This window comes from Phacochoerus africanus, chromosome 5, assembly GCF_016906955.1.
Source record: "Phacochoerus africanus isolate WHEZ1 chromosome 5, ROS_Pafr_v1, whole genome shotgun sequence".
NCBI classification, from domain to species: Eukaryota; Metazoa; Chordata; class Mammalia; order Artiodactyla; family Suidae; genus Phacochoerus; species Phacochoerus africanus.
In genome coordinates this window covers 28,933,753-28,960,879 of record NC_062548.1, presented here as the reverse complement: position 1 = coordinate 28,960,879, position 27,127 = coordinate 28,933,753, and the positions used below count along the sequence as shown (strand labels likewise).

General features: G+C 38.8%; 1 protein-coding gene across 1 annotated transcript in view; it reads right to left on the bottom strand.

Moving 5' to 3' along the window:
• Nucleotides 1-27,127, bottom strand: part of DNAH3 (dynein axonemal heavy chain 3) — a 216,575-nt gene that overhangs the window by 80,144 nt on the left and 109,304 nt on the right. The window contains exons 40-41 of the mRNA XM_047780346.1: nucleotides 24,107-24,236; nucleotides 16,643-16,888 (exon numbers count right to left, since the gene is read on the bottom strand). Coding sequence (XP_047636302.1) covers nucleotides 16,643-16,888; nucleotides 24,107-24,236 — 376 coding nt within the window. The remainder of the gene's footprint in view (nucleotides 1-16,642; nucleotides 16,889-24,106; nucleotides 24,237-27,127) is intronic.

The window sequence follows — 27,127 nt, the reverse complement described above, 5'->3', positions numbered from 1 at the left end:
TATAGATATGTGCCCAAGAGTAGAATTGCTGGATCATAGAGTAACTCTATTTTTAGTTTTTTAAGGAACCTCCATACTGTTTTCCACAGTGGTTGCATCAATTTATATTCCTACCAAAAAGTATAGGAGAGTTCCCTTTTCTCTGCATTCTTTCCAGAATTTATGATGTGTAGACTTTTAGATGATGGCCATTCTGACTGATTTGAGGTGGTATTTCATAATTTTTTTTTTAAATTTTGGATGGGCCTGTGGCATGTGGAAGCTCATGGGTTAGGGATCAAACCCACGCTGCAGCAGCAACCTCAGCCACTGCAGTGACAGCATTGGATCCTTAACCTACTATACCACAAAAGAATTCCCCTCATTGTAGTTTTGAGTTGCATTTCTCTAATAATTAGCAATGTTGAGCCTCTTTTAATGTTTTTTTTTTTTTGCCATATGTATGTCTTCTTTGGAGAAGTGTCTATTTAGATCTGCCCATTTTTCTAATTGGGTTGTTTGGGTTTTTTTTTTATATTGAGCTTTATGAGTTGTTTGTGGAGTCTGGAGATTAATCCCTTGCCAGTCACTTTGTTTGCAAAGATTTTCTCCACAGTCCTGTGGGTTGTTTTTCTTTTTGTTTATATTTTCCTTTGCTGTACAAAAGCTTTTAAGTTTAATTAGGTCCAATTGTTTCTTTTTGTTTTATTTTCATTATTCTAGGAAGTGTATCCAAAAAGATACCTCTGTGATTTATGTCAAAGAGTGTTCTATGTTTTCCTCTAAGAGTTTTGTAGTATCTATCCTTATATTTAGGTCTTTAGTCCATTTTGAGTCAATTTTTGTGGTGTTAGAGAGCGTTCCAATTTCATTCTTTTACATATAGCTGTCCAGTTTTCCCAGCATCATTTATTGGAGATACTATCTTTTTTTACATTGCATATTCTTGCCTTTTTGTCATAGATTAATTGATCATAAGTGTGTGGGTTTATTTCATGGCTTTCTATCCTGTTTTATTGATCTATATTTCTGTTTTGTACCAGTACCATACTGTTTTGATGACTGTAGCTTTGTAGTATGGTCTTAAGCCAGGGATCCTAATTCCTGTGATGAAAACTTTCAATATCCACCCTCTTAGCAAGATGCTTCTTAACTGAACAACAATTTTAAGTCATTAGATCTTAAAGTCATTATGCTTTTAAAAATCATTTAATCCAACTTTGTTATTATAGTTTAACTTTTTATTTTGAAAAAAATTTAAAATACGAAAATAACAGTATAATAAACTACCATATACCCATTATCAAGCTTCAATAATTATCAAGATTTTGCAATTCTTGTCTCATGCACTTCCCCAATACCAACCACTACCATCTTCATTTTCACTTCCCTTCCTCTCCCCCTTCCTCCCTTTTGTCTCCTTTCTTCCTTCTTTCTTTGAAGCATTTTGAAGCAAATCCTGATATCACATTTTATCTGTAAATACATGTGACTCAATGTTAGAGCAATTTCATTGATTATGTTATGAACTATGACTTAAGTAACTTTTACTCTTTCATCTCCTCTCCTCTGGTTCCTTTTGTTGGTCTTTTTTCTCTTTCGTTTCTTTTTTAAAATTGGAGCTGCAGCTGCCAGCCTGTGCCACAGCCACAGCAACGCCAGATCTGAGCCACATCTGCAACCCACACCACACCCATGGCAATGCCAGATCCCCAACCCACTAAGCAAGGCCAGAGCTTGAACCCATGTCCTCATGGATACCAGTTGGGTTCATCACCACTGAGCCACAACAGGGACTCCCATCCTTTTGTTGTTCTTGATGATATAACTTTTACTTTGTCAGGGATTACAATACCAACATTTTGTTCTGCAGCGATAATTCTCCCATTCTTTGTCTTAGGTCTCTATTTAACATAGACCATATAAGAGTTCATTATTTGGAATGATTTGTTAGTTCGCTGATTTCATTTTTTCTTTAGAAGATGGGACTTACTGGGGCTCAGTTCTCTCTTGCATATTTGGGAGTGTCTGATGCTTTTGCTTTTGACGAGTGACTTGGCTGAGAGCAGTTTTCTTAGGTCACATTTTCTTTCCCTTAGGATTTTGCAGTCCGTTGTTCCAGTATGTTTTCTTGCATTGTAGGTTACCATGTAGAAGTCTGAGGCCCATCAGATTATTTTCACTTTTATTGACTTTTCTTTATTTAGATGCCTGATGGAATATCTTTTATCCCAGAAATGCAATAATTTAATCAGATTGTTTCTTTTGGTCAATTATTCTGTATCTGTTTTTCTTAGAACACAGCCTACTCTTAAAATTTGCAGAAACAGTTCTTCATCTTAGGAAAAATTTCTGCATTTATATCTCAGTATATATCGTCTACACCATTTACTGGGTTATCTACCAAAGGAACCATATTCTTTATAATTGCTTTAAGTATTTGTCTTTTTCTTCTATAGCAGTGTAGCTATCTCAAAACTTTCCTCTAAGAAGTCTAGACTTGTATGATTCATTCCTCACTGGTTCTAATTTACTTATCACATTATTAATAGTATTTAGTTTTTAATTCATTTCTTTGGTTTTTCAATCCTTCCTTTCCTCTGATTCTGTGGTTTTATCACCTCATCTACAAACTTTAAAATGACAGATTTATTAAGATATAATCCACATACAATTTTTTTTGGTCTTTTTGTCTTTTTAGAGCCGTACCTGCGGCATATGGAGGTTCCCAGGCTAGGGGTCTAATTAGAGCTGTAGCTGCTGGCCTACACCAGAGCCACAGCAATGCCAGATCCAAGCCATGTCTGCGACCTACACCACAGATCATGGCAACGTGAGGCCAGGGATCGAACCCAAAATCTCATGGTTCCTAGTTGGGTTCGTTTCCACTATGCCAGAATGGGAACTCCATCCACATACAATTTAATTCACCCATTTCAAGTGTACAATTCAATGGCTTACTACAAATATTTGTATGTGTAAATACAATAATATTCACAAAATTGTACAGTCATTACCATAATCAATCTTAGAACATCTCATTACACCAAAAAGAAACCTCATGCTTCTTAGCTGTCACCTCCCAAATCCTTTTCCCAACTCTCACTTCCCTCCTCACCCTCCACTAGGCAACCACTAATGCACTTTCTATCTCTATAGATTTGCTATTCTGGACATTTCATATAAATGAAATCATCCAATAGATGTTCTTTTGTGATTGACTTCTTCAACTCATTGTAATGTTTTTAAGGTTCAACCATGTTGTAGCCTTTATTATTATTATTTCATTTCTTTTTATTGTTAAATAGTCTTTCTTTGCATGGATGTACTATATTTTATTTATTCATTCATCAGTTGGTGGACATTTGGATTGTTTCCACTTTTGGCCATTATGAATCATGCTGTTATGAACATTTGCGTAGAATGTGTGGACATATGTTTTTGTTTCTCTTGGGCATATATCTAAGAGTGGAATTGCTTGGTCACGTAGTAACTCTATGTTTAACTTTTGAGGAACTGCCAAACGCTATTTTCCAAAGCTGCTGTACCATTTCATATTTCCATTACAATATGTGAAGTTTCTGCTTTTCCCACACTCTCACCAACACTGTTGTTTTCCATCTTTTTTATTATTCTCATTGTAGTTATGAAGTGGTATCTTGTGTTTTTGATTTGCATTTTTCTCAATGGCTAGTAATGTTGAGTTCTTGTTATGTGCTTACTGGCCCTTGGTATAACTTCTTTGGAGAAATGTCTATTCAGTTACTTTGTCCATTTTTATTTTTTATTTTATTTTATTTTTTGGCTGCACCCACAGCTTGTGGAAGTTCTTGGGCCAGGGATCAAACCCAAGCCACAGCAGTGACCCAAGCCACTGCAGTGACAAAACCAGATCCTTAACTCACTGCACCACAAGGAAACTTCCCTTTGTTCATTTTTAAATTGTATTATTTCTCTTCATATTATTGAATTATAATACTTCTTTATATAGTCTAGAAACCAGTTCCGTTATCAGATACATAGTTTGCATAACTTTTCATTGATTCTGTGAGTGTTTTTTCATACTCTTTTTCTTTTTTTTTTTTTTAGGACCACACCCACAGCACATGGAAGTTTCCAGGCTAGGGGTCGAATTGGAGCTACAGCTGCCAGCCTATACCAGACACAGCAACGCCAGATCTGAGCCATGCCTATGAACTACACCGTAGCTCACAGCAATGCCAGATCCTTAACCCACTGAGTGAGGCCAGGGGTTGAACTGTGTCCTCATGGATACTAGTCAGGTTTGTTACCACTGAGACACAACAGGAACTCCATCTTTTCATACTTTTTTTTTTTTTAAGGCCGCACCCGCAACACATGGAAGTTCCCAGGCTAGAGGCTGAATCAGAGCTGAAGCTGCTGGCCTACACCACAGCCACAGCAATGCTGGATCCTTAATCACTGAGCAAGGCCAGGGATCGAACTGGCAACCTCATGGTTCCTAGTTGGATTCGTTTTCTCTGAGCCACGATGGGAACTCCTTTGATCCATTTTAAGTTAATGTTTGACCATGGTGTAAAGTAGAGGTCCAACTTCATTATTTCACATGGATATATTCCATTATCCTAGCACCATGTACTGAAAGGATTATTCTTTCTCATTTAATTATCTTGATATTTTTGTCAAAAATCAAGTCTCTATAAATGTGAGGAGCTTTTTTCTGGACTCTCTGTTACGTCCCATTGATTTACATATCTATTCTTTTGCCAGTAGCACACTGTTCATCTATAAAGTTTTAAAATTAAATTTATATCATTACTAGGTTCTATGAACACAAATATTTTATGAATCTTAGGTCACATTTTTCTTTCAGATTCTCATTCTCTATGTCTCCCTGATATCCCTGCTCTGATATAATCAGGCAAATTCTCTTGACATTTTCTCCAACATCATCTGGGGTGAGTTTATTTCACCCTCTTTCTTGGCCACAACTCAAGGACTGGTGTATGGATTCTTTACTGTAGCTTGAGGTTACAGGGGCTGGGTAAAAGGTAGTACTTAGGGAGTTCCCATTGTAGCTCAGAGGAAATAAATATGACTAGCATCCATGAGGTTGCAGGTTCTATCCCTGGCCTCGCTCAGTTAAACATTGCTGTGAGCTGTAGTGTAGGTTGCAGACGCAGCTTGGATTCTGCATTGCTGTGGCTGTGGTGTAGGCTGGCAGCTACAGCTCAGATTAGACCCCTAGCCTGGGAACTTTCATATGTCGTGGTTGTGGCCCTAAAAAAAAAAAAAATAATAAGTAAATAAATAAAAGGAAGTCAGTGCCCTTGCCAGAAAACCTGGGCTCTGCACTTCTTTCTAACGTTTGGCCAATTTTCCTGAACATGGGTTCATACCACTCCCACCCAAGCTACAGATATGTCCCACTCCTGGAAGATTCAGCTTGAGCCCTGCTACTTTCTCCCACTCCTTATAAGGTCCTACAGAATTATGGGGAGGGGGGTTTATGCTCAAAGTTTTCTCTTAGACATTTTTTTGCAGCTGTCCAGTCACCAATGTAGTCTGCTTTTTTCCACACTGGTGATCACCGCTGAAGACTCAGAATTTTGTCAACTCACCCGTTTTTGTCTCAGCATCGCTTTTAGAAGGACAGTGGAGTTGCAGGTTCTGGGCTGAGAGATACAACATGTAGGATTGTTGGTTTCTCTCCCTGTCCACTACTTTTCAATGTTTAAAGAATCAGGCTATAACTGGTTTGTCTGTTGTTGTTGTTGTTACTGGTGGGAATTTTTAGACAAACTGTTGTTGTTATTCATTTCATTACATTAAAGGAAAGCACGTCTGTTATCCTACATCACTGTGCAGCTTTACCTAGAAGTCAATCTGGTACAACGCTTTTAGAAAGCAATATGATACTATGCGTACAGAGCTACAAAAATGTTCTCTGGTCTAAGTCAGAAATCCCACTCTAGGAATTTATCATGAGGAAATAATTCACAATGAAAATAATCTCTACACATGAGTATGCAGCACCATCTGTGATAGAAAAATTTGAAAACAATTTACATGTCCCATATAAGGAGACCAGATGAAATTATGTATAAGATGAATGGACTCACAGATACAGAACACAAACTTACAGTTATCAAAGGGGAAAGGGGGATACACCAGGATTTGAGGTTAACAGATACACATATCTAAAACAGATCCAACAACAAGGACCTACTGGATAGCACAGAGAACAATATTCAACATCTTGTAATAACCTATAACGGGAAAGAATCTGAAAAAGAAGATATATATATGTATGTATGTATGTATATTCATTACGTATATGTGTATGTATATCTACCTATCTGAATCCCCTTGCTGTACTCCTGAAACACTGAAACCCCCTTGCTGTACACCTGAAGCTACAATAGGAAAAGAAAAAAAAAGAACTAAGGGCAATGAAGTAGATGTGCATTCTAAAGAGATGAAATGACTTAAAGAAAATAATTCACACTGTCTAAAACTAAAAGGAAGATAGTGAGATATATACCCAATTAATACTCAAGTAAAATAGAAAAATTAAAAAATGAAGCTTTGGAGTTCCCGTTGTGGCATGGGTGGACACCATGAGGTTGTGGGTTCGATCCCTGGCCTCTCAGTGGGCTAAGGATCCGGCGTTGCTCTGAGCTGTGGTGCAGGTCACAGTCATGGCTCAGATCCCTAGTTTCTGTGGCTGAGGTGTAGGGAGGCAGCTGTAGTTCTGATTTGACCCCTAGCCTGGGAACCTCCATATGCTGTGGGTATGGCTCTAAAAAGCAAAAATAAATAAATAAATAAATACTAAAAAAATGATAGTTAGAAATAGAGAGATGATAGATAGATAGAAAATGCTTTTAAGAAACGATTACGGGAGTTCCCGTCGTGGCACAGTGGTTAACGAATCCGACTAGGAACCATGAGGTTGCGGGTTCGGTCCCTGCCCTTGCTCAGTGGGTTAAGGATCTGGCGTTGCCGTAAGCTGTGGTGTAGGTTGCAGACGTGGCTCGGATCCCGCGTTGCTGTGGCTCTGGTGTAGGCCAGTGGCTACAGCTCCGATTCAACCCCTAGCCTGGGAACCTCCATATGCCACGGGAGCGGCCCAAAGAAATAGCAAAAAGACAAAAAAAAAGAAAAAAAGATTACAGATAAAAATAGAATAAAAATGTAATTTACACCATTTTGGCAACTATGTAAAAGGATCAGATGGACAAGGCAGGGAAAAGATTTTTTGAAAACTGAAATACTTGTGATAGGGTGGTATGAACAAAAAATATTTTTTGATTACTTTTATTTAATAGAATTGAATTGCTTTCACAATTAAAAAAAAAGACACAAAAAGCATGATTCAGAAAAGCATTTATCCCTTTCCCTTGCTGATGTTATCAGCTAGAGCTAATTTGTGGCTTGATACGGGAACATTTAGGTCAAACAGAAAAGGCACAATTAAACAAAAGTGGATTTACTGCCATGTGACTTTGGCCAAGGTTACTATCTGCAAATCTGTAAAAAGGGGCCTGATTTTTACATCAAGCTGAGAGAATCTCTGTGGAAAGTGAATGGACATAGGTGTCAGACATTCAGCTGTGGGCACAGAGAGGCACTTGAGAACATTTAACTCTAGGTCTCTTTGGCCCTCATCAGAGCAGTGCTCCCTTCTGTTTGCTCTGTGATTTTCACTCACCCTCTGGAAGGGGTGAGGGGTGGAATGGGGAGAAGAGCAGAAATCCAAGGAGACAAATTAATTCCATCATCTCTGGCCACCCGCTACCCCAGCTCTGTTTTCCTCTCCTCCACTTGGGAGAGTAAGGTAAATGTCAACAGAGATGTGAGTTTTCAAAGGACACACAATGGATGGGTGAATAAAGGGAGCTGTAGCATTTTCTGGACAAATAAAATCAATGTAAGATGACATGAACCCAACCTTGAGAGAATTCCTGAAAGGATGGCTTTCTTTAGTGTACGCTCCCCAACGCAGCTCCTTCAGCACCTGTTTGAGAGATCCTTTCACCCCACGGCTCTGAGATCATGAAAAGCCCAGAAGACAATGTCCCTGGACCTCTCACCATAAGGATATGAACCTATGTTGAAAGTCTAGAAAGGCATTTTAAGCTTTTTAAGATGGTAATAAGAAAGTATAATCAAAGCCAGATCAAGAGACTATATTCCACATAATTCTATGCATTTGAAATGTCCAAAAAAGGCAAATCTATGGAGAGCAGATGAGTGGTTGCCTGGGGCTGAGGATGGGAATGTTAATTGAAAACGGGCATGAAGGATTTGACTGGGGTGATGAATGGTCTAACAATGTTCCCATGTTCTAAAATTGGATTAGAAGGTTACACAACTAGGTAAATTTACTACAACCCACAGATTTGTTCACTTAAATGAGTGAATTTTATGGTATGTAAGTTACACCTCAAAAAAGAATTCACACTTGGCACTTAAAACTTATCTTTGGATTCAAATGGGTTCTGGCTAGCAGCTTTGTGCTTTCCTACTGAAATACTTATGAAAGCACACAAGAGAGAAGTGGAATAATGTCATTAAAAACAGACTGAAAGAATCCAGGCAGAATCTAGACAGTAGATAGGAGATGAGCTACTACTAGATGGTAGATGAGCTGGGCTGAGAAATTCTACCTCAAGAGACTATGTGGAGTTCCTGTTGTGGCTCAGGGGATAATGAACCCAACTAGTATCCATGAGGAGGTGGGTTTGATCCCTGGCCTTGCTCAGTGGGTTAAGGAGCTGGCGTTGCCATGAGCTGTGGTGCAGGTTTCAGACAAGGCTCTGATTCCACATTGCTATGACTTTGGCATAGGCCTGCAGCTGCAGCTCTGATTGGATCCCTAGCCTGGGAATTTCCATACACCTTGGGTATGGCCCTAAAAAGACAAAAAAGAAAAAAAAAGATAGAGAGACACTACATGAGAAGAGCAACAGGCTCACTGGGTATATGCCAGTGGCCTCTCCAGTGTGCAAGATACAAGTGACACCCCACACAGAAGGTGAGGCAGCTGTTCCTTTGCCCTGGGAAAACTGTTTCATGTTTTTCTCACCCTTGTCTTACCAGGCCATCTTTCTATAGCTGGCAAGGGCAGCAGGGTCCGAGACCACAACGAGTAAGAAGAAGGAAATAGGAGAGGCACCTTAAATTCAGTGAGGTATGGTCTTCCAAAGTAAAGATCCACAGCTGCCTCTGTTGAAAAGTGTCCCTTTTTCTGAATGTTCACAGATGAAACAGATAAAAAGACTGCCTCTGACAGACGGCATTAGTTGATTACATGTGGTCACTGGATCTTGACCATCCCGTTGTTCCTGACTCTAGGGTTTACAGCATCTGGGTTTATTTTTAAGGAGGGGGTTATGCATATCATTTACCCTGATCACATCCAAAAGTAGTGAGGATTTTGAAAACCAGCAGGTGGACAAATGTATGATTACAATGGAGACAAATTAAAGCTTAACTTTCCATGGATATGTTCATATTGACCACTTGTAAGGTGTCCTTTACTTTTACAAACAGCTTTTTCAGAACCAAGCCTACTTTTGAGTTGTTGCAATAGAAAATATATGAAGAAACTAGTGTGCAGTACTTGCTGGAGATCATGGTTTTTCTTATGCTGAGTAAACTGAACAGGATGTGAAAGGAGGGAGATGAATCCATCACAGAAGACAGGAAATGTTATCAGGCAAAGTTACTTAGAAAACTTGGAAGCTGTGCACATCATTAGCTGTCCAGCTGCAGAAGGGAAGTAAAGATGTCACAAAGTGAACCAAGACTGGGGTCAAGGGCACTTCATATACCAATTTGCTGACACAGAGCATGAACACATTGATCTTATAGGATGGGGGAAGCAGAAAACAACACATGGAGCCTGTTAAAAAGTACTGAAGTGTAAAGGAATATATGGAAATTATACCTAAAGAGTATATTGCTAAACCCTGTTTAATGCAGGACTCATAACCAAATTTTAGGAAACTATTTGGTATTCTAAGTAGGGTGCAAAAGGATATGTTCTTTAATGAAATAGGAGCAGAAGGCCATAAAGAGAAAACAGGCTTAGGTGAAAATGTAAAATTAAATGAAAGAGGAAGATGGATGACCTGACAGAGATGAGGATGATGAGGACAGCAATAGTGGCTAATGTTTATTTAACTCTTTCTGTAATCCGAGTTTTATTGTAAGTGTTTTTACATGTGTTAACCCATTTAATTCTTACAATAATACCATGAATGCATAATGTTATTGTCCTCATTTTATAACTGAGGAAACTGAGAAGGGTTAAGGAACTTGCTCAAAGTAATGCAGTCATAGGATGTTTCCTAAAGAAGGCCACTTCTTCAAGGTCAAGAAATGTAACTCACCTACTACATACATAAAAACACAAATAGCAACTTAGACAAAATGAGGTGGCAGAGGAACATGTTCCAGATGAAGAATCAAGATAAAATCCCGGAAGAAGAACTAAGTGAAGGGAAGACAGGCAATATTCACAAGAATTCAGAGCAATGATTGCAAAGATGGTCCAAGACCTTGGGGAAAGAAGGAATGCACAGAGAAAGAAGTAAGAAGGTTTTTCTAACAAAGAGTTAGAAAATATAAAGAACAACCAGAGATGCAGAATACTAAAATAAAAATATACTAGAAGGAATCAACTGTAGACTAAATGATACAGAGAAATGGATCGGTGAGCTGAAAGGCTGGTGAAAATCACTGCTGCTGAACAGAAAAGAGAGAAAAGAATGAAAAGAAATGAGAACAGTTTAAGCGATTTCCGGGACAATCTCAAGCACAATAATATTAGTTTAGAGGGGGTCCCACAAGGAGATGAGAGCAAGAAAGGGGCTGAGAACATATTTGAAAACATAATAGCTGAAAACTTCCCTAACTGGGAAAGGAATCAGTCACCCCAAACCAAGAAGAGCAGAAAGTCCCATACAGGGTGAAACCAAAAAAGATCACACTAAGGCACACTATAATAAAAATGACAAAAAATTAAAGATAAAGAGAGAATATTAAAAGCAGCAAGGGAAAAACAAAAAAATAACATACAAGGGAACTCCCATAATATGGCTATCAGCTTATTTTTCAGTAGAAACTCTGTAGGCCAAAAGGGAGTGGCATGATACATTTAAAGTGATGAAAGGGAAAAGGCTGCAAGCAAGAATACTCTACCCAGAAAGGATCTATTTCAAATTTGATGGAGGGATCAAAAGCTTTACAGAGAAACAAAAGCTAAAATAATTCAGTACCACCAAACAAGTTTTATAACAAAGGAACTTCCATAGGTGAAGAAAAGTCCACAACTAGAAATAAGAAAATTACGAAAAGAAAAAGTTCACTGGTAAAGGCAAACATATGGCAAAGGTAGGAAATCACCCACATACAAAGTGAGTAGAGGGGTTAAAAGTCAAAAGTGGTAAAACCATCTCTACCCACAATAAGCAGTTAAGAGATACAGAGGGCTTCACAGGTGAATCCTCCCAAATATTCAGAGAAGAGTTAACATCTATTCTTTTCAAACTATTCCAAAAAATTTCAGAGGAACACTTACAAACTTATTCTTTGAGGCCAGCATCACTCTGATACCAAAATCAGACAAATATATCAAAGAAAGGAAAACTAAAGGCCAATATCACTGATGAACATAGATGTAAAAATCCTCAACAAAATATTAGCAAACTGAATCCAGCAATACATTAAAAGGATCATATACCATGATTAAATGGGATTTATCCTAGGGATATAAGGATTTTTCAATATCTGCAAATCAATGTGAAATATCACATTAACAAATTGAAAACCATAGGATCATATCAATAGATGAAGAAAAGCTTTCAACATAATACAACATCCATTTATAATTTAAAAAAATCTCTCCAGAAAGTTATGACAAATCCACAGCTAACATCTTACTTGATGGTGAAAAGCTGAAAGCACTTCCCCAAAGATCAGGAACAAGACAAGGATGCCTATTCTTATCACTTTTATTCAACATAGTATTGAAAGTCCTAGCCACAACAATCAGAGAAGAAAAAGAAATAAAAGGAATCCAAATTGGAAAGGAGATATAAAACTACCACTGTTTGCAGATAACATGATGCTATATGAAGAAAATTCTAAAGACATTACCAAAAAAACTACTACAATTCATTAATGAATTTGGTAAAGTTTCAGGATACAATGTTAATATACAGAAATCAGCTGCACTTCTATACACTAAAAACAAACTATCAGAAAGAGAAATTAGGAAACAATCCCTGAAGTCTTTTTATTTCTGACTTATTTTACTAAGTGTAATAACTTCCAGGTATATCCATGTTGTTGCAAATGGAAAAATTCCATTCTTTTTTGCAGCAGAGTAGCATTCCATTTCAGTATATACCTCATCTTCTTTATCAATTCACCTGCTGATGGACATTTATGTTGCTTCTATATCTTGGTTATTGTAAATAATGCTGCTATGAATATTAGGTTCATGTATCTTTTTGAATTAGTGTTCCCATTTTCTTTGGCTATATACCCAGGAGTGGAAAAGCTGGGTGATATGGTAGTTCTATTTTTAATTTTGTGAGAAACCTCCACACTGTTTTCCACAGTGGCTGTTCCAATTTACTTTTTCCATGGAACTAGAAAAATAATTCTTCACAGTTTGTATGAAAACCCAAAAGACACTCTAATAGCAAGCCAATCTTCAGAAAGAACAGAGGTAGAGGCATCATGCTCCCTGACTTCAGATTATACTACAAAGTTACAGTCATCAAAGCAGCATGGTATTGGCACAAAAACAGACACATATATCAATGGAACAGAAGAGGAAGCCCAGAAATACACCCAAACACTTATGGTCAATTAATCTATGACAAAGGAGGCAAGAATATACAGTGGCAAAAAAGACAGTCTCTTCAGTAAGTAATGCTAGGAAAACAAAATAGCTGTATGTAAAATAATAAAATCAGAACATTTTCTCACACCATACACAAAAGTAAACTCAAAATGAATTAAAGACCTACATGTAAGATTGGAAATCATAAAACTAGAAGAAAATCTAGGCAGAATACTCTTTGGCATAAACTGTAGCAATATTTTTTTTTTAAATTTATCTTCTAAGGCAAAGGAAACAATAGCAAAACTAAACAAATGGACCTAATGGAACTTAAAAGCTTTTGCACGTCAGAGGAAACCATGCACAGAATGAAAAGACAACCTACTGAATGGGAGAAAATATTTGCTAGTGATATGACTAGGGTTACTATCTAAAATATATAAACAGCTCATGTAACTCAACGTTAAAAAACCTGATTAGGAGTTCCCGTCGTGGCGCAGTGGTTAACGAATCCGACTAGGAACCATGAGGTTGCAGGTTCGGTCCCTGCCCTTGCTCAGTGGGTTAATGATCCGGCGTTGCTGTGAGCTGTGCTGTAGGTTGCAGACGCGGCTCGGATCCTGCGTTGCTGTGGCTCTGGCGTAGGCCGGTGGCTGCAGCTCCAATTCAACCCCTAGCCTGGGAACCTCCATATGCCACGGGAGCAGCCCAAGAAATAGCAACAGCAACAACAACAACAACTACAACAACAAAAGACAAAAAGACAAAAAAAAAAACCTGATTAATAAATGGGCAAAGGAACTGAATAGACTTTTTTTTTTTTTTTTGCTTTTTTAGGGCCACATCTGCAGCCCTAGGAGGTTCCCAGGCTAGGGATCTAATAGGAGCCATAGCTGCTGCCCTATGCCACCGCCACAGCAACACCAGATCTGAGCTGTGTCTGCAATCTACACCACAGCTCACAGCAACACTGGATCTTTAACCCACTGAGAAAGGCCAGGGATCAAACACGCAATCTCATGGTTCCTAGTCAGATTCATTTCTGCTGTGCCACGACGGGAACTCTGGAATAGACATTTTATTTATTTATTTATTTCTCTTTTTTTAAAATTTTTGTTTTGGAATATATATTTTTTAAAAGAGGAAATACAGATGGCCAGAAGGCATCTGAAAAGATACTCAACATTGCTCTTCATCAGAGAAATGTAAACCAAAACCACAATAAGGTATTACCTCACACCTGTCAGAATGGCTGTCATCAAAAAGACCACAGATAACAAATATTGGTGAGGATGTGGAGAAAAGGGGACACTTGAACACTGTTGAGGGCAATATAAATTGGTGCAGCCACTGTGGAAAACATTATAGAGCTTCCTCAAAAAACTAAAATCTATTGCATGACCCAGCAATCCTACTCCTGGGTATATATCTAAAGAAAACAAAAACACTAATTCAAAAAGATACATGCACCAGTACTCATGGCAGCACTATTTAGAATTGCCGAGCAACCTAAGTGCCCATTAGCAGATAAATAGGTAAAGATGTGGTATTCCTACACCATGGAATACTACTCAGCCATAAAAAGAATGACATTTTGCCATTTGCAGCAACATGGATGGACTTAGAGGGCATTACACTAAGTGAAATAAGTCAGGGAAGACAAGTCCTATATGATATCACTTATATGTGAAATCCAAAAAATACAACAAACTAGTAAACATAACAAAAAGGAAGCAGACTTTCAAATGTAGAGAACTGGTTACCAGAGAAGAGAGGAATAGGAGAGAGGCAACACAGGGTTAAGAGCTACAAACTTTTGGTTATAAAATAAGCTAGAAGGATATATTGCACAACATGGGGACTATAGCAAATATTTTATAATAAATATAAATGACGTATAACCTTTAAAAATTGTGATTTGCAAATATTGCACACCTATAACATATAATATCATACTTAAACTCTTCTTAAATATAATAAAATATTTAAAAAGAGGAAAGTTAAAATGAGGTATCATTTTCACATTTCTAATTGCCCATGATTTCAAAAAAAAAAAAAATGGAAAGAGCGTTGGTGAGAGCACCAGGGAAATTTAGCAATCAAAAGCTTTAAAATTTTATTGACTCAGTAATTCTATTTATAGGAAATTATCCTAAGGACATAATCATGGATTAAGCAAATATGTATATGGAAGTTCCCAAACTAGGGGTTGAATCAGAGCTGTAGCTGCCGGCCTACGCCGTAGCCACAGCAACACTGGATCCGAGCTGTGTCTGCGACCTACACCACAGCTCACGGCAACTCCAGATCCTTAACCCACTGAGCGAGGCCAGGGATCAAAACCCAGGTCCTCATGGATACTAGTCAGGTTCCTTACCACTGAGCCACAACAGGAACTCCAAAATTATATCTTTTTATTATACGGTAATTCATGTTTTTTCTTAAATAATGAACTTTACATCCATCAGGATGGCTATTCTAAAAAACAAAAGAAAACAAAACACGAAGCTGTGGAGAAACTGAAATGCTTGTGCACTGCTGGCAGAAGTGTATAATGGTGCAATCTGTATGAAAAACATTATGGCAGTTCCTCAAAAAATTAAACATAGAATTACATATGATTTAGAAATGCCACTTCGGGTCATACACTGAGCCACAAAGGGAACTCCACATTCACCAAGTTTTGACAAACACACATATCTCTGTAACCCCAAATCTGTTTCAATATATACAATAGTTACCATCACCCCAGGGAGCTACCTCACGGCCCCTCACATACTCTTTTATAATAAGAAATGTAAACTTGAGCTCCCGTTGTGGCACAGTGGAAACGAATCTGACTAGGAACCATGAGGTTGCAGGTTTAATCCCTGGCCTTGCTCAGTGGGTTAAGGATCTGGCGTTGCCATGAGCTGTGGTGTAGGTCACAGATGTGGCTCAGAGCCTGTGTTGCTGTGGCTGTGGTGTTGGCTGGCAGCTGTAGCTCCTATTGGGCCCCTAGCCTGGGAACCTCCATATGCAGTGTGTGTGGCCCTAAAAAGGCAAAAAAAGAAATGCAAAACTATTTGAATGTACATATAGTATGATTCCTTTTTTTTTTTTTTTTGCGCTATAGAAATACAGAAAAAACTGGAAGAAAATACGTAAAAAGTGAATATTTCTGGATAGTGGGGCTATTTATTTTCTCCTATTCCTTTCTTTGTCATTTCTAAATTTTATATAATCTATTACTTGGGTGATTAGAAAAAAAAGTAAAAGTCACTTGAAAGAAAATAAACATCTTTCAACTTTCAATCTTTTAGTAAATGATCTCACAAATATAAGAAAATATGAATACATCATTAAAGTGATCATTTTGAGGATAATGCCTGCAGCAAAATTATACACATTTCAATATAATATTAGATTATAATGACAAAATTAAAGGAAATATTAATACTATAATCACCATATGATACAACATGTGAAAACACATAGAATGGGACTAGAAAGGGATAAGAAAAGTGAAAGTGGCTATATTTCTCATGCTGTTTCTTGCAGCCTGTTAGAATAATGAGATTATGAGTAATTTGAAAAAGGTTATATTAACTTTTTTTCTAAATTAAAACTTAGAAGTAAAATAACCCATAAGACCCTGACTTCAGGGTCACTCATCTCTACATACAAGGGGCGACTCTGAACAAGTGAATCTACCAAGCAAGCAACACAATTTTCCTCAGCTTTTGTAAAGGCCTTACATGGGCCACAGAGTTTGCTTGGTTTTGGAACAAATGACCCAAACCATTAATAGTAAGACTAAACAAACCAGTACTAAATTACCTCTTTCTGGAAAGATGTTGTTTTTGGTGAGTTTGACGCTTTTGGGTCTCGGGTTGTTATCATCCATACCCATGATCAGGTTACGGAAAAAGAGATCAAATTTCTTTCTGCTGTCTGTGTTGATGGTGCCGGCCACTGTCCACACCAAAGCAAAGAGGAATAGACCTTGCAGCCAGAGGAAGATCTGTTGGCTTGTCAGGCCTTCAGATAATTCACTTTTCTGCTCTTCTATTTCCCTGATTTCATCTAAAAGCAAGAAAAGGCATCTCAGGAAAAGCTGCAGAGTGCAACAGATACGAATTGGGTAGTTTTGTTTCTGAGGGGCCTGGAGAGGGGATTGTTATTGGCTGCGTGGCCATCTGCTACCAGATCCTTCATACACAAACATTAAAATAAAAAAAGGTTTTCATTATGGTAAGATATGCATAGTAGAAAAATTACCATCTTAACCATTTTAATGTTTAGTGGTATTAAATACATTAATATTATTGTGCAACCATCATCACTATATATATCCAGAACTATTTTTATTTATTTTTTGGTTTTTTTAGGGCCACCTCCACGGCATATCCAAAACTATTTTTTTATCTTGCAAAACTGAACCTCTGTACTCATTAAACATTAATTCATGACCCTTTTCCCCAAAGCCTCACAAATGACATTATACTGTTTGTCCTTACAAATCTGACTCATCTAGTATGTCTTAGAGGTGAAATCATACAGTCCTTTTCTGACTGACTTAGAGCTCTCAGCATAATGTCCTCAAGGGTTCATCCATGTTGTAGCTGGTATCAGAATTTCTTTCTTTTTTAAGGATGAATATTGTTTTGCTCTATGTATATACTACACTTTCTTTATCCACTCATTGTTTGATGGATACTTGGGCTGCTTCCAGCTTTGGCTACTGTGAATAAAGCTGCTATGAACATGGGGATGCAAATAACTGTTGATGTCCCCACTTTCAATTCCTTTATGTAGATACCCACAAGTTGAAGTGCTAAGTCATATGGTAGCCTATATTTAATTTTGAGGAACTGACAACTATTCTCCATAGCAACCATACCATTTTACATTCCCATCAACGGTGCACCAAGTTTCCAATTTTGCTACATCCTTGTCAGTACTTGTTCTTTCTGGTTGTTGATTCTGTTTTTGTTTGCATAGTATACATCCAATATGTATAAGGTGATATTTCATTGTGGCTTTGATTTATTTGCATTTTCCTAGTAGTGATATTGAGCATCTTTTCATGTGCTCACTAGCCATTTGTCTAACTTCTTTGGAGAAATCTATGTCCTTTGCCTATTGTTTAATTAAGTTATTTATTTTTGCATTGTTAAATTCTAGGAGTTCTCTATTTATTCTGGATAGTCATCCTTTATCATAAAAATGATTTGCAAATATTTTCTCCCACTCTATGGGTTGCCTTTTTATTCTGTTGATAGGGCCTTTTGATGTACAAAAGTTTTTAATTTTCATGAAGTCTATTTTTTTTTCTTTTGTTGACTGTGCCTTTGGTGTCATATCTAAGAAATAATTGCCAAATAGCTTTCTTCAAGAAATTTTCTTTTTTTTGTCTTTTTTTGTTGTTGTTATTGTTGTTGTTGTTGTTGTTGCTATTTCTTGGGCCGCTCCCTCGGCATATGGAGGTTCCCAGGCTAGGGGTCCAATCGGAGCTGTAGCCACCGGCCTACGCCAGAGCCACAGCAACGCGGGATCCGAGCCAAGTCTGCAACCTACACCACAGCTCATGGCGACGCCGGATCATTAACCCACTGAGCAAGGGCAGGGACTGAACCCTCAACCTCATGGTTCCTAGTCGGATTTGTTAACCACTGCGCCACGACGGGAACTCCTCTTCAAGAAATTTTCTAAGTTTAGTTCTAATGTTTAGGTCTTTCACCTGTTTTAATTTTTTTTTTTTTTTTTTGGTTTTTGGGGCTGCACACACAGCATATAGAAGTTTCCAGGCTAGGGGTCAAATCAGAGCTAGAGCTGCCAGCCTATGCCATAGCCACAGCAACACCAGATCCGAGCCACATCTGTGACCTACACCACAGCTCAGGGAAATACCAGATCCCTGAACCACTGATTGAGGGCAGGTATCAAACCAACATCCTGAGGGATACCAGTCAGATTCGCTTCTGCTGTGCCACAACAGGAACTCCTGTTGCTGTTTTTTGTTTTTGGGTTTTTTTGTCTTTTTAGCGCTGCACCTGAGTCATATGGAGGTTCCCAGGCTAGGAGTCTAATCAGAGCTATAGCTGCTGGCCTACACCACAGCTCATGGCAATGCCGGATCCTTAACCCACTGGGCGAGGCCAGGGATCAAACCCGCAACCTCATGGTTCCTAGTCGGATTCCTTTCCGCTGTGCCATGACGGGAAATCCAGAAACTTTTGTTTTGAGTTAATTTTGGTATAGGGTATTCAGTTAGGGTCCCACCTCATTCTTTTGCAAGTGGATATCCAGGTTTCCTGGTACTATTAGTTGAAAACTACTGTCCTTTCTACATTAATAATACATGCAAGAATTTATATCTAGACTTTCTATTCCATTTCATTGGTTTATGTATCTATCTTTATGTGAGTACTGATGTGAACTTAAGCACTGTTGTGATTATTGCAGCTTTGCAGTAAGTTCTGAAATCAGGAAGTGTTCTTTGTTCTCCAATTTTGTTCTTTTTTTTCAAGACTGTTTTGGTATGAAATTCCATATGAATTTCAGGATGGATTTTTATATTTCTGAAAAAATGTAATTGGGATTTTGATAGAAATTGCACTGAGTCTGTAAATCATTTTGGGTAGTGTTGACATCTTAACAATATTTAGTCTTCCAATCCATGAACTTGGGATGTCTTTCTATTTTATGTGTTCTTTAATTTCTTTAAGCAATGTTTTATATTTTTCATTGTAGAAGTCTATCATCTTATTTTTTAAATTATTTCCTACATATTTTCTTCTTTGCAATGCTGTTGTAAGTGGCACAAGTTTCTCAATTTAGACTTTGAATTGTTCATTGTCAGTGTACAGAAATGCAACTGATTTTGTGTGCTGCCACTTTGCTGAATTTGTTCATAACAGGGTTTTTTTGTGTGGGTGGAATACTTAGGACTTACTACATATTAGACCATGTCATCTGCAAACTGAGATAATTTTACCTTTTCCTTTCTTTTATTACTTTTTCCTGCCTAATTACTCTGACTAGAACTTTCAGTACCATGTTAAATAGAAGTGGTGAAAGCGGGAGTTCCTGTCATGGCGCAGTGGTTAACGAGTCTGACTAGGAACCATGAGGTTGCGGGTTTGATCCCTGCCCTTGCTTAGAGGGTTAAGGATCCAGCGTTGCCGTGAGCTGTGGTGTAGGTAGCAGACGAGGCTCGGATCCCGCATTGCTGTGGCTCTGGCGTAGGCCAGTGGCTTACAGTTCTGATTAGACCCCTAGTCTGGGAATCTCCATGTGCTGCAGGAGTGGTCCTAAAAAAGGCAAAAAGACAAAAAAAAAAAGTGGTGAAAGCAAGCGTTCTTTTCTTGTTTTTGATCTTAGTTGAAAAGCTTTAAGTCTTTCATCATTGATTATAATGTTCACTATGGAGTTTTCATATATGGCTTTTATTAAATTGTGTGGTAGTATCCTTCTATTCCTATTTTGTTGTATGTTGTTTATCATGATTTCATGAATTTTGTCAAATCATTTTTTGTATTAATTGAAATGTGTTTTTTCCTTCATTCTAGTAATTACATTGTATTACATGTATTACACATTGATCAATTTTCATACATTGAGCCATCTTTGCATTACAGAAATAAATCTTGGTTGGCCACAGGGTGTAATCCTTTTAATATGCTGTTAAATTTGGTTTTCCAGTATTTTGGGGGGAATTTTTGCATTAATGTTCTTATGAACATATTTTTAATTATCTATATTATTCTTGGAGTGTCTCTGTCTGGCTTTGGTGTCTGATTTCTAGAGAGTTTTTTGTCGTAAATGGGTGTTGAATTTTGTCAAAAGATTTTTCTGCATCTATTGAGATGATCATATGGTTTTTTATTTTTCAGTTTGTTAATGTGGTATATCACACTGATTTGAGGATATTGAAGAATATTTGCTTTCCTGGGATGAATCCCACTTGATGATGGTGCATGACCCTTTTTAATGTGTTGTTGGATTTGGTTTTATAGTTTTTTGCTGAGGATTTTTGCATCTATGTTCATCAGTGATATGGGCCTATAATTTTCTTTTTTTGGTCATATCTTTGCCTGGTTTTGGTAACAGGGTGATGCTGGCCTCATAGAATGAGTTAGGAAGTGTTAAGTGTTTTCCTTTAAACGTTTTGGAAAAGTTTGAGAAGAACTGGTATTCGTTCTTGTCTAAATGTTTGGTAGAATTTACCAGTGAAGCCCTCAGGTACAGGGCTTTTCTGTGTTGGGAGCTTTTTGCTTATGGACCAATCTTAGTCATTGGTCTATTGAGATTCCTTCAGAATGTAGTCTTGGTAGGTTTTGTGTCTTGGTATGCATTTGTTAAGTTCATTTAGGTTATCCAATTTGTTGGCATGAAGTTAGTTGTTCATTGGACTTTCTTATAATCCTTTTCATTTCTGTAGAATGAGTAGTAACATCCTCATTTTCATTTCTCTCTCTCTTTTTTCTTTTTAGGGCCGCACATAGGGCATATGGAAGGGCCCAGGCTAGGGGTCAAATCAGAGCTGTAGCTGCTGGCCTATGCCATAGCCATAGCAATGAGCTGCATCTGCGACTATACCACAGTTCATGCAACGCCAGATACTTAACCCACTAAGCAAGGCCAGGGATCAAACCTGCATCCTCATGGATATTAATCAGATTCATTACTGCTACACCACAATGGGAACTCCCTTCATTTCTGATTTTAGTAATCTGAAGATAAAGGCATGCTGAAAGGACACAGGAACTAACCTGAAGGAGCTCCCAATGGCCAAAGCCATCTGAACAACAAAACAAATAATTATAGTACTGGATTATAATCCATAGAACAAAATAAATATCCATGAGTCTATATTTTGGTCAATAAATTGATTAAATAAATGGGGAAAAATAGGTCTTCACTGAAGAGTTATAATTAGTAAAAGGAAATAGAAATAGAAAATTTACACTAGGAAATGCCAGAAGTAGGCAAGATCTACCAATTGATGTTAAAATCAGGGCATGAAAAGTTTGAGGAGAAATAGCATATGTGCACAGTTTCAAATTATTTTCCCCAATGTATTTATTAATCACAAAAGAAAAAACAGTAACATTACAGTGGAGAAATGTAATTGACATTTTTGGCCAGAGCCTTCAGCAGTATTAAGATACATCAATATCATGCACTCACTGATAATGCACTGAGGATACATCATCACTACTGTGGTATTCTTTTTTTGTTGTTGGTTTTTTTAGGGCCACACCTGCGGCATATGGAAGTTCCCTGACTAGGGGTTGAATCAGAGCTGTGGCTGCCGGCCTACACCACAGCCACTGCAATGCGGGATCTGAGCTGCACCTGAGACCTACACCACAGCTCAGGGCAACGCCAGATCCTAAACCCACTGAGCAAGGCCAGGGATTGAAGCTGCGTCCTCATGGGTACTAGTCAGTCTCGTTATCACTTGCTATTGTTCCACAACAGGAAATCCCACTTCTATGATATTCTTAATAAAAATGCAAATCTCAATTTTGTTTATCTTTTCAAAGAAACAGCTCTTAGTTTAATCTTTTTTTTTTCTTTTTTCCAGTCTCTATTTAATTTACTTCTGCTCCGGTCTCGATGATTTCTTTCCTTCTACTAACTCTGGGTTTTGGTTGTTCTTTTTCTAGTTCCTTTAGGTTTAGGTTAGGTTATTTGAGATTGTTTTTGTTTCTGAGGTTTGTATCACTATAAACGTCCCTCTTAGAACTGCTTTTGCTGCCTCCCATATATTTTGAATTGTTGTGCTTCTGTTTTCATTTGTATTCTGGTATTTTGTGATTTCCTCTTTGATTTCTTAAGTTATCCATTGGGTTGTTTTGTTTGTTTGTTTCAGTTATCCATATTGTCTAGCCTCAACATGTTTTTATTTTTCGCAGGTTTTTTTTTTTTTTTGGAGCTGATTTCTAGTCTCATAGCATTGTGATTGGAAAAGATGCTTGATATGATTTCAATTTTCTTAGATTTATTGAGCTTGAGTTATGGCCCAATGTGTCATCTATCCTGGAATATGTTTATAAATATCAAAAATAACATTTAGATAAAGGAAGTTTCCACTCAACAGTTTCTCATGTTACTTTTTAAAAAATTTACACCTGTAATGCCTTCAGAAGAAATGAACTGAGAAAATATGTCCATGTAGCAGAATCCATCTTCAGTTTGAGTTATGTGTGATCTTAAGAAAGAAATGGCATCCAATACAAGTTCTTCAAAGAGACACATCTTTTGTCATTGCCAGTAGAACTCAGTAAAATTTGATTTAACTGAAATAGTTATAGAAAACTTAATAACACTTAAACCAAAGATTCATGTAAACCAGTGGTTCTCTATGTCCTGGAGAAGTTCCCTAGTTTTGGAGACTAATGTGATCAGTTTCTTATGGCATCTCTATGTGTTCTGTGAATTCAGATTTTTGTAATGTAAGTTTTCTTAACATGGGAAAATTTCCTATCTTATTCTTTTCAGAATTCTTTTTCTTTTTTGCCTTTTTTAGGGCCGCTCCCACGGCATGTGGAGGTTCCCAGCCTAGGGGTCGAATCGGAGCTGTAGCCTCTAGCCTATGCCAGAGACACAGCAACACAGGATCCGAGCTGTGTCTGCGACCTACACCACAGCTCACAGCAACGCCGGATCATTAACCCACTGAGCAAGGCCAGGGATCGAACCCACAACCTCATGGTTCCTAGTCGGATTCATTAACCACTGTGCCACGACAGGAACTCCAGAATTATTTTTATGATCATTCACATGTATCATCTAAGTTCCTTTTCCTCCAGGACATCCTTGCTAGGTAAAGAGGAACAGGAATCCTTACTCCCATTGTGTGGATGAGGAATTTAAGACTGAGGAAGAATGGGCTAATTTGCACAGTAACACCCAGGAAGTCAATGCGACATCAAGCCAAACTATATGGACTCTTTCCACCAAACTCTACTATCTCAAAAAGCTTGCTTATTCTAGACCAAAAGGCTGGTCTCATTGTAACTCTTGGGGAAAAAGAAGAGATGGTAGCAGAATAAATGGCCAAGGCATATCATAGCCTCATGTGGCTTAAGAATTATAGGGTAGGAGTTCCCTGATAGCCTAATAGTTAAGGATTTGGTGTTGTCACAGCTGTGGCTCAGGTCACTGTTGTGGTGCAGGTTCAGTCCCTGGCCTGGGAACTTAAGCAGGCTTTGGGCTCAGCCAAAAAAAAAAAAAAAAGAGAGAGAGAGAGAGAGAGAGAGAGAGAGAAAATTGTTGTAGGGTAGTACTCACCAAGCAGAGAGGAGTACAATCTCATCATTGAGAAGGCAAGATGGATGGGAGACGTCTGGACCACAAATTTACACTGAAGGCGAATGAATTCCAGACAGGGCTGGACAAGCCACATGAACATGTCGTTGACCTGAGAGGAGAAAGTGAGATCTGGCATTATGAAAAAGTGTGTTTAAGACCAAGAGCTTAGTACACCTCAAGGAGGCTAGATTTGTTGGTAAGACTGCTGATTACTTTTGAGTTTAGGTGTATTAAGGAAAGTCCATAGGCACCAAGACCCCTGCCCCAGCTTCCTATTTAATGGGCTATGCGGCCCACTGGCCATGTCCACCCCTCTCATTTCACTGAGCTGAATAGTCAAGAAAAGCTTGGAGCCACTGTGGACTCATGATCTATGGATACACGAAATAGTTTTATGTCACTGCCACTATATCTGACTTTGTTTCTATTAAAAAAAAAAGTTAGAAATTCTAAACAACTGATTTGCAAATGACACATTTATAAGACAGGACTCCTATTGAAAGTGACCCTAGGAAGTTCTGGGCTTATTTTCAGGAATGTGCATATATGTATGTGTGAACATACTTATTGGTGGGTATGATAGTTCTTGTCTTCTGTCTCTGCTCCCCACCCCACTTACTCTTTAAAAAAAAATTACTTGGGAGGGGGGGGGTCTAAGATGGTGGAGAAGCAGGCCATAAGGCTCATTTACTCCCACAAATACACTGAAAATACAACTACGTGTGGAACTATTCACACAGAAAATCTGCAAAAAACTGACAAAAGACCTCAAGATTATGATAGAACAAGAAAAACATTACAAAACCATAAGAAAGAAGAACAAGAGAAAAAGAAGTAAAAGGAAATGAGATGGGACCTGCCCTCTCAGGAGGGAGCTGGAAAGAGGAGTAGCTCCTGCACCCCGGGAAGTGCCCCCACCAGTGATGAGACCAGCCACAAACGAAGGAGAAACTAGAAAAATGCTCTGAAGCAGTTAAGAAGTAGACAGTTCTCCACAAATGGTCAGTGGTACCAGCAATGGGCAACTGTAGGCAGGTGCCAGTAGGCGAAGGGAGCTAAAACTTTGGCCTTAGAGATCAGACCCAAAGAGGGAGCTGGGCAGGCTACATGGGGAAAAAACTGGCATTGGCCATGAGGAAACAGCGTGGAGGGACTAGAGTATAGAGTGACCACAGTGGAGAGCATCTAAGCGGAGGCAATCCAGTCAGGCTTAGGGACTGGATGCCATTGTTTGGGGGTGCTGGAAGGAAGGGGCAGGATCCACCACTTCAGCCTTGTTCCCTAAGTCTGCTTTCTCAAGCTGCAGGACACTGCCTGCCTCAGCTCAGGAACCACCTGGTCATAGTGGCTGCCTAGCAATGACTGGGAAGCAGCCCTGCCCTTAGGGCTACAGACTTCTTGGATCAGGCGGGGTAACCACCTGGGGGAATAACACAGTTTCCTGGTTCCTGCTGGCAGGGGAGCCCAATCTGTCATGGTGGTGGCAGCACTCATTCCCTGAGAGATAAGGGAAAACACAGGTGCTTTGGCTGCACCCAGAGAATCTGCTGGGGCTCTGACCAGCAGGGCATCGCCAGAAAAGCTGCCGGGGGCAGCGCCCACTTCCTGCAAAAGCAGTGACTTGCTTGAGCAGAGAAAACACAGGCAAACACAGGCATCTCAGCTCCACCCAGAGAATCTGCAGAGGCTCGTACCAGTGCAGCAGTACCCACTTCCATGAGAGGGCTGCCGGTGCCTACTCCCTGTTGATCAGGGAAAACACAGGCACTTTGGCTCTGCCCCGAGAACGTGCAGAAGATTGAGCCAGCAAAGCAGCACCAGAAAAGCTGCTGGTGACAGTGTCCATTTTCACAAGAAGGCTGCTGGTACCTGCTCTCTGACAGCTGTGGGGTGCCCAATCTTGAAAAAGTATAATATACAGGACCTCTGCCAGTGGCCCTGTGAAGATTCACATCAGTGGCACTCTTTCCACACCAAGAGAGCCAGAGGAGGCCCATTAACCCACATTCCAATCTGCAGGGCTACAGAGAGCACTCCTACCAGCAGCAAGGCAGGGGGAGGGACCACCAGAAACATACATCCTATAGCTACAGAGAGAGCCTGTGAGCAACAAGGAGGGAGAAGTCCCCCACCCTGGAGGCTTCAGAGAGATATCCCTAGAGTGGCCAAGCAAGGAGAGTGCTGGTAGAACAGCGTAGCCTGCTCCTATATCTACAGAGAACAGTCCCTAGAGTCTACCCAGCAAACAGGTACTCATGAACCACTACCACCACTGAGAACTCCAGGACCGGGGGGCACTTGCTTCAACATCTACATACCAACTGTCAAGGGGACGACGCTACAAGATGACAAAGAAGCAGCTTTCAGACAAAGGAACAAGACAAAAACACACAAAAATCACTAAACGATGAGGAAACAGGCAATTTACTGAAAAAGGAATTCAGAGTGATGACCGTAAAGAAGATCTAAGATCTTGGAAAAAGAATGGGGACACAGATCAAGAACTTAAAAGAGATGTTTAACAAAGAGCTAGAGGATTTGAAGCCCAAAATGAAAAGTGCAATAGCTGAAATGAAAAATAATCCAGAAGGAACCCAAAGCAGGTTAACAGAGGCAGAAGAATGAATAAGTGAGGTGGAAAGAATAAAGAAAAAAAGAGTGGAAAAAAAACTGAGGAGAGTCTAAGCGACATCTGGGACAACATTAAATGCACCAACATTCACATTACAGGGGTTCCAGAAGGAGAAGAGAGACAAAAAGAGCCGGAGAGATTACAACCAAAAATTTCCCAAATACAGGAAAGGAAATACTCACTCAAGGGGAAGAACCACAGAGAATTTCATACAAAATAAACCTTTGAAGAAATACAGCAAGACACAGACTAATCAAACTGACAAAAATTAAGTTCAAAGAAAAAAATATTAACAGCCACAAGGGAGAAGCAACAAGTCACGTATAAGGGAATACTTATAGGATAACAGCTCATCTCTCAGCAAAAAT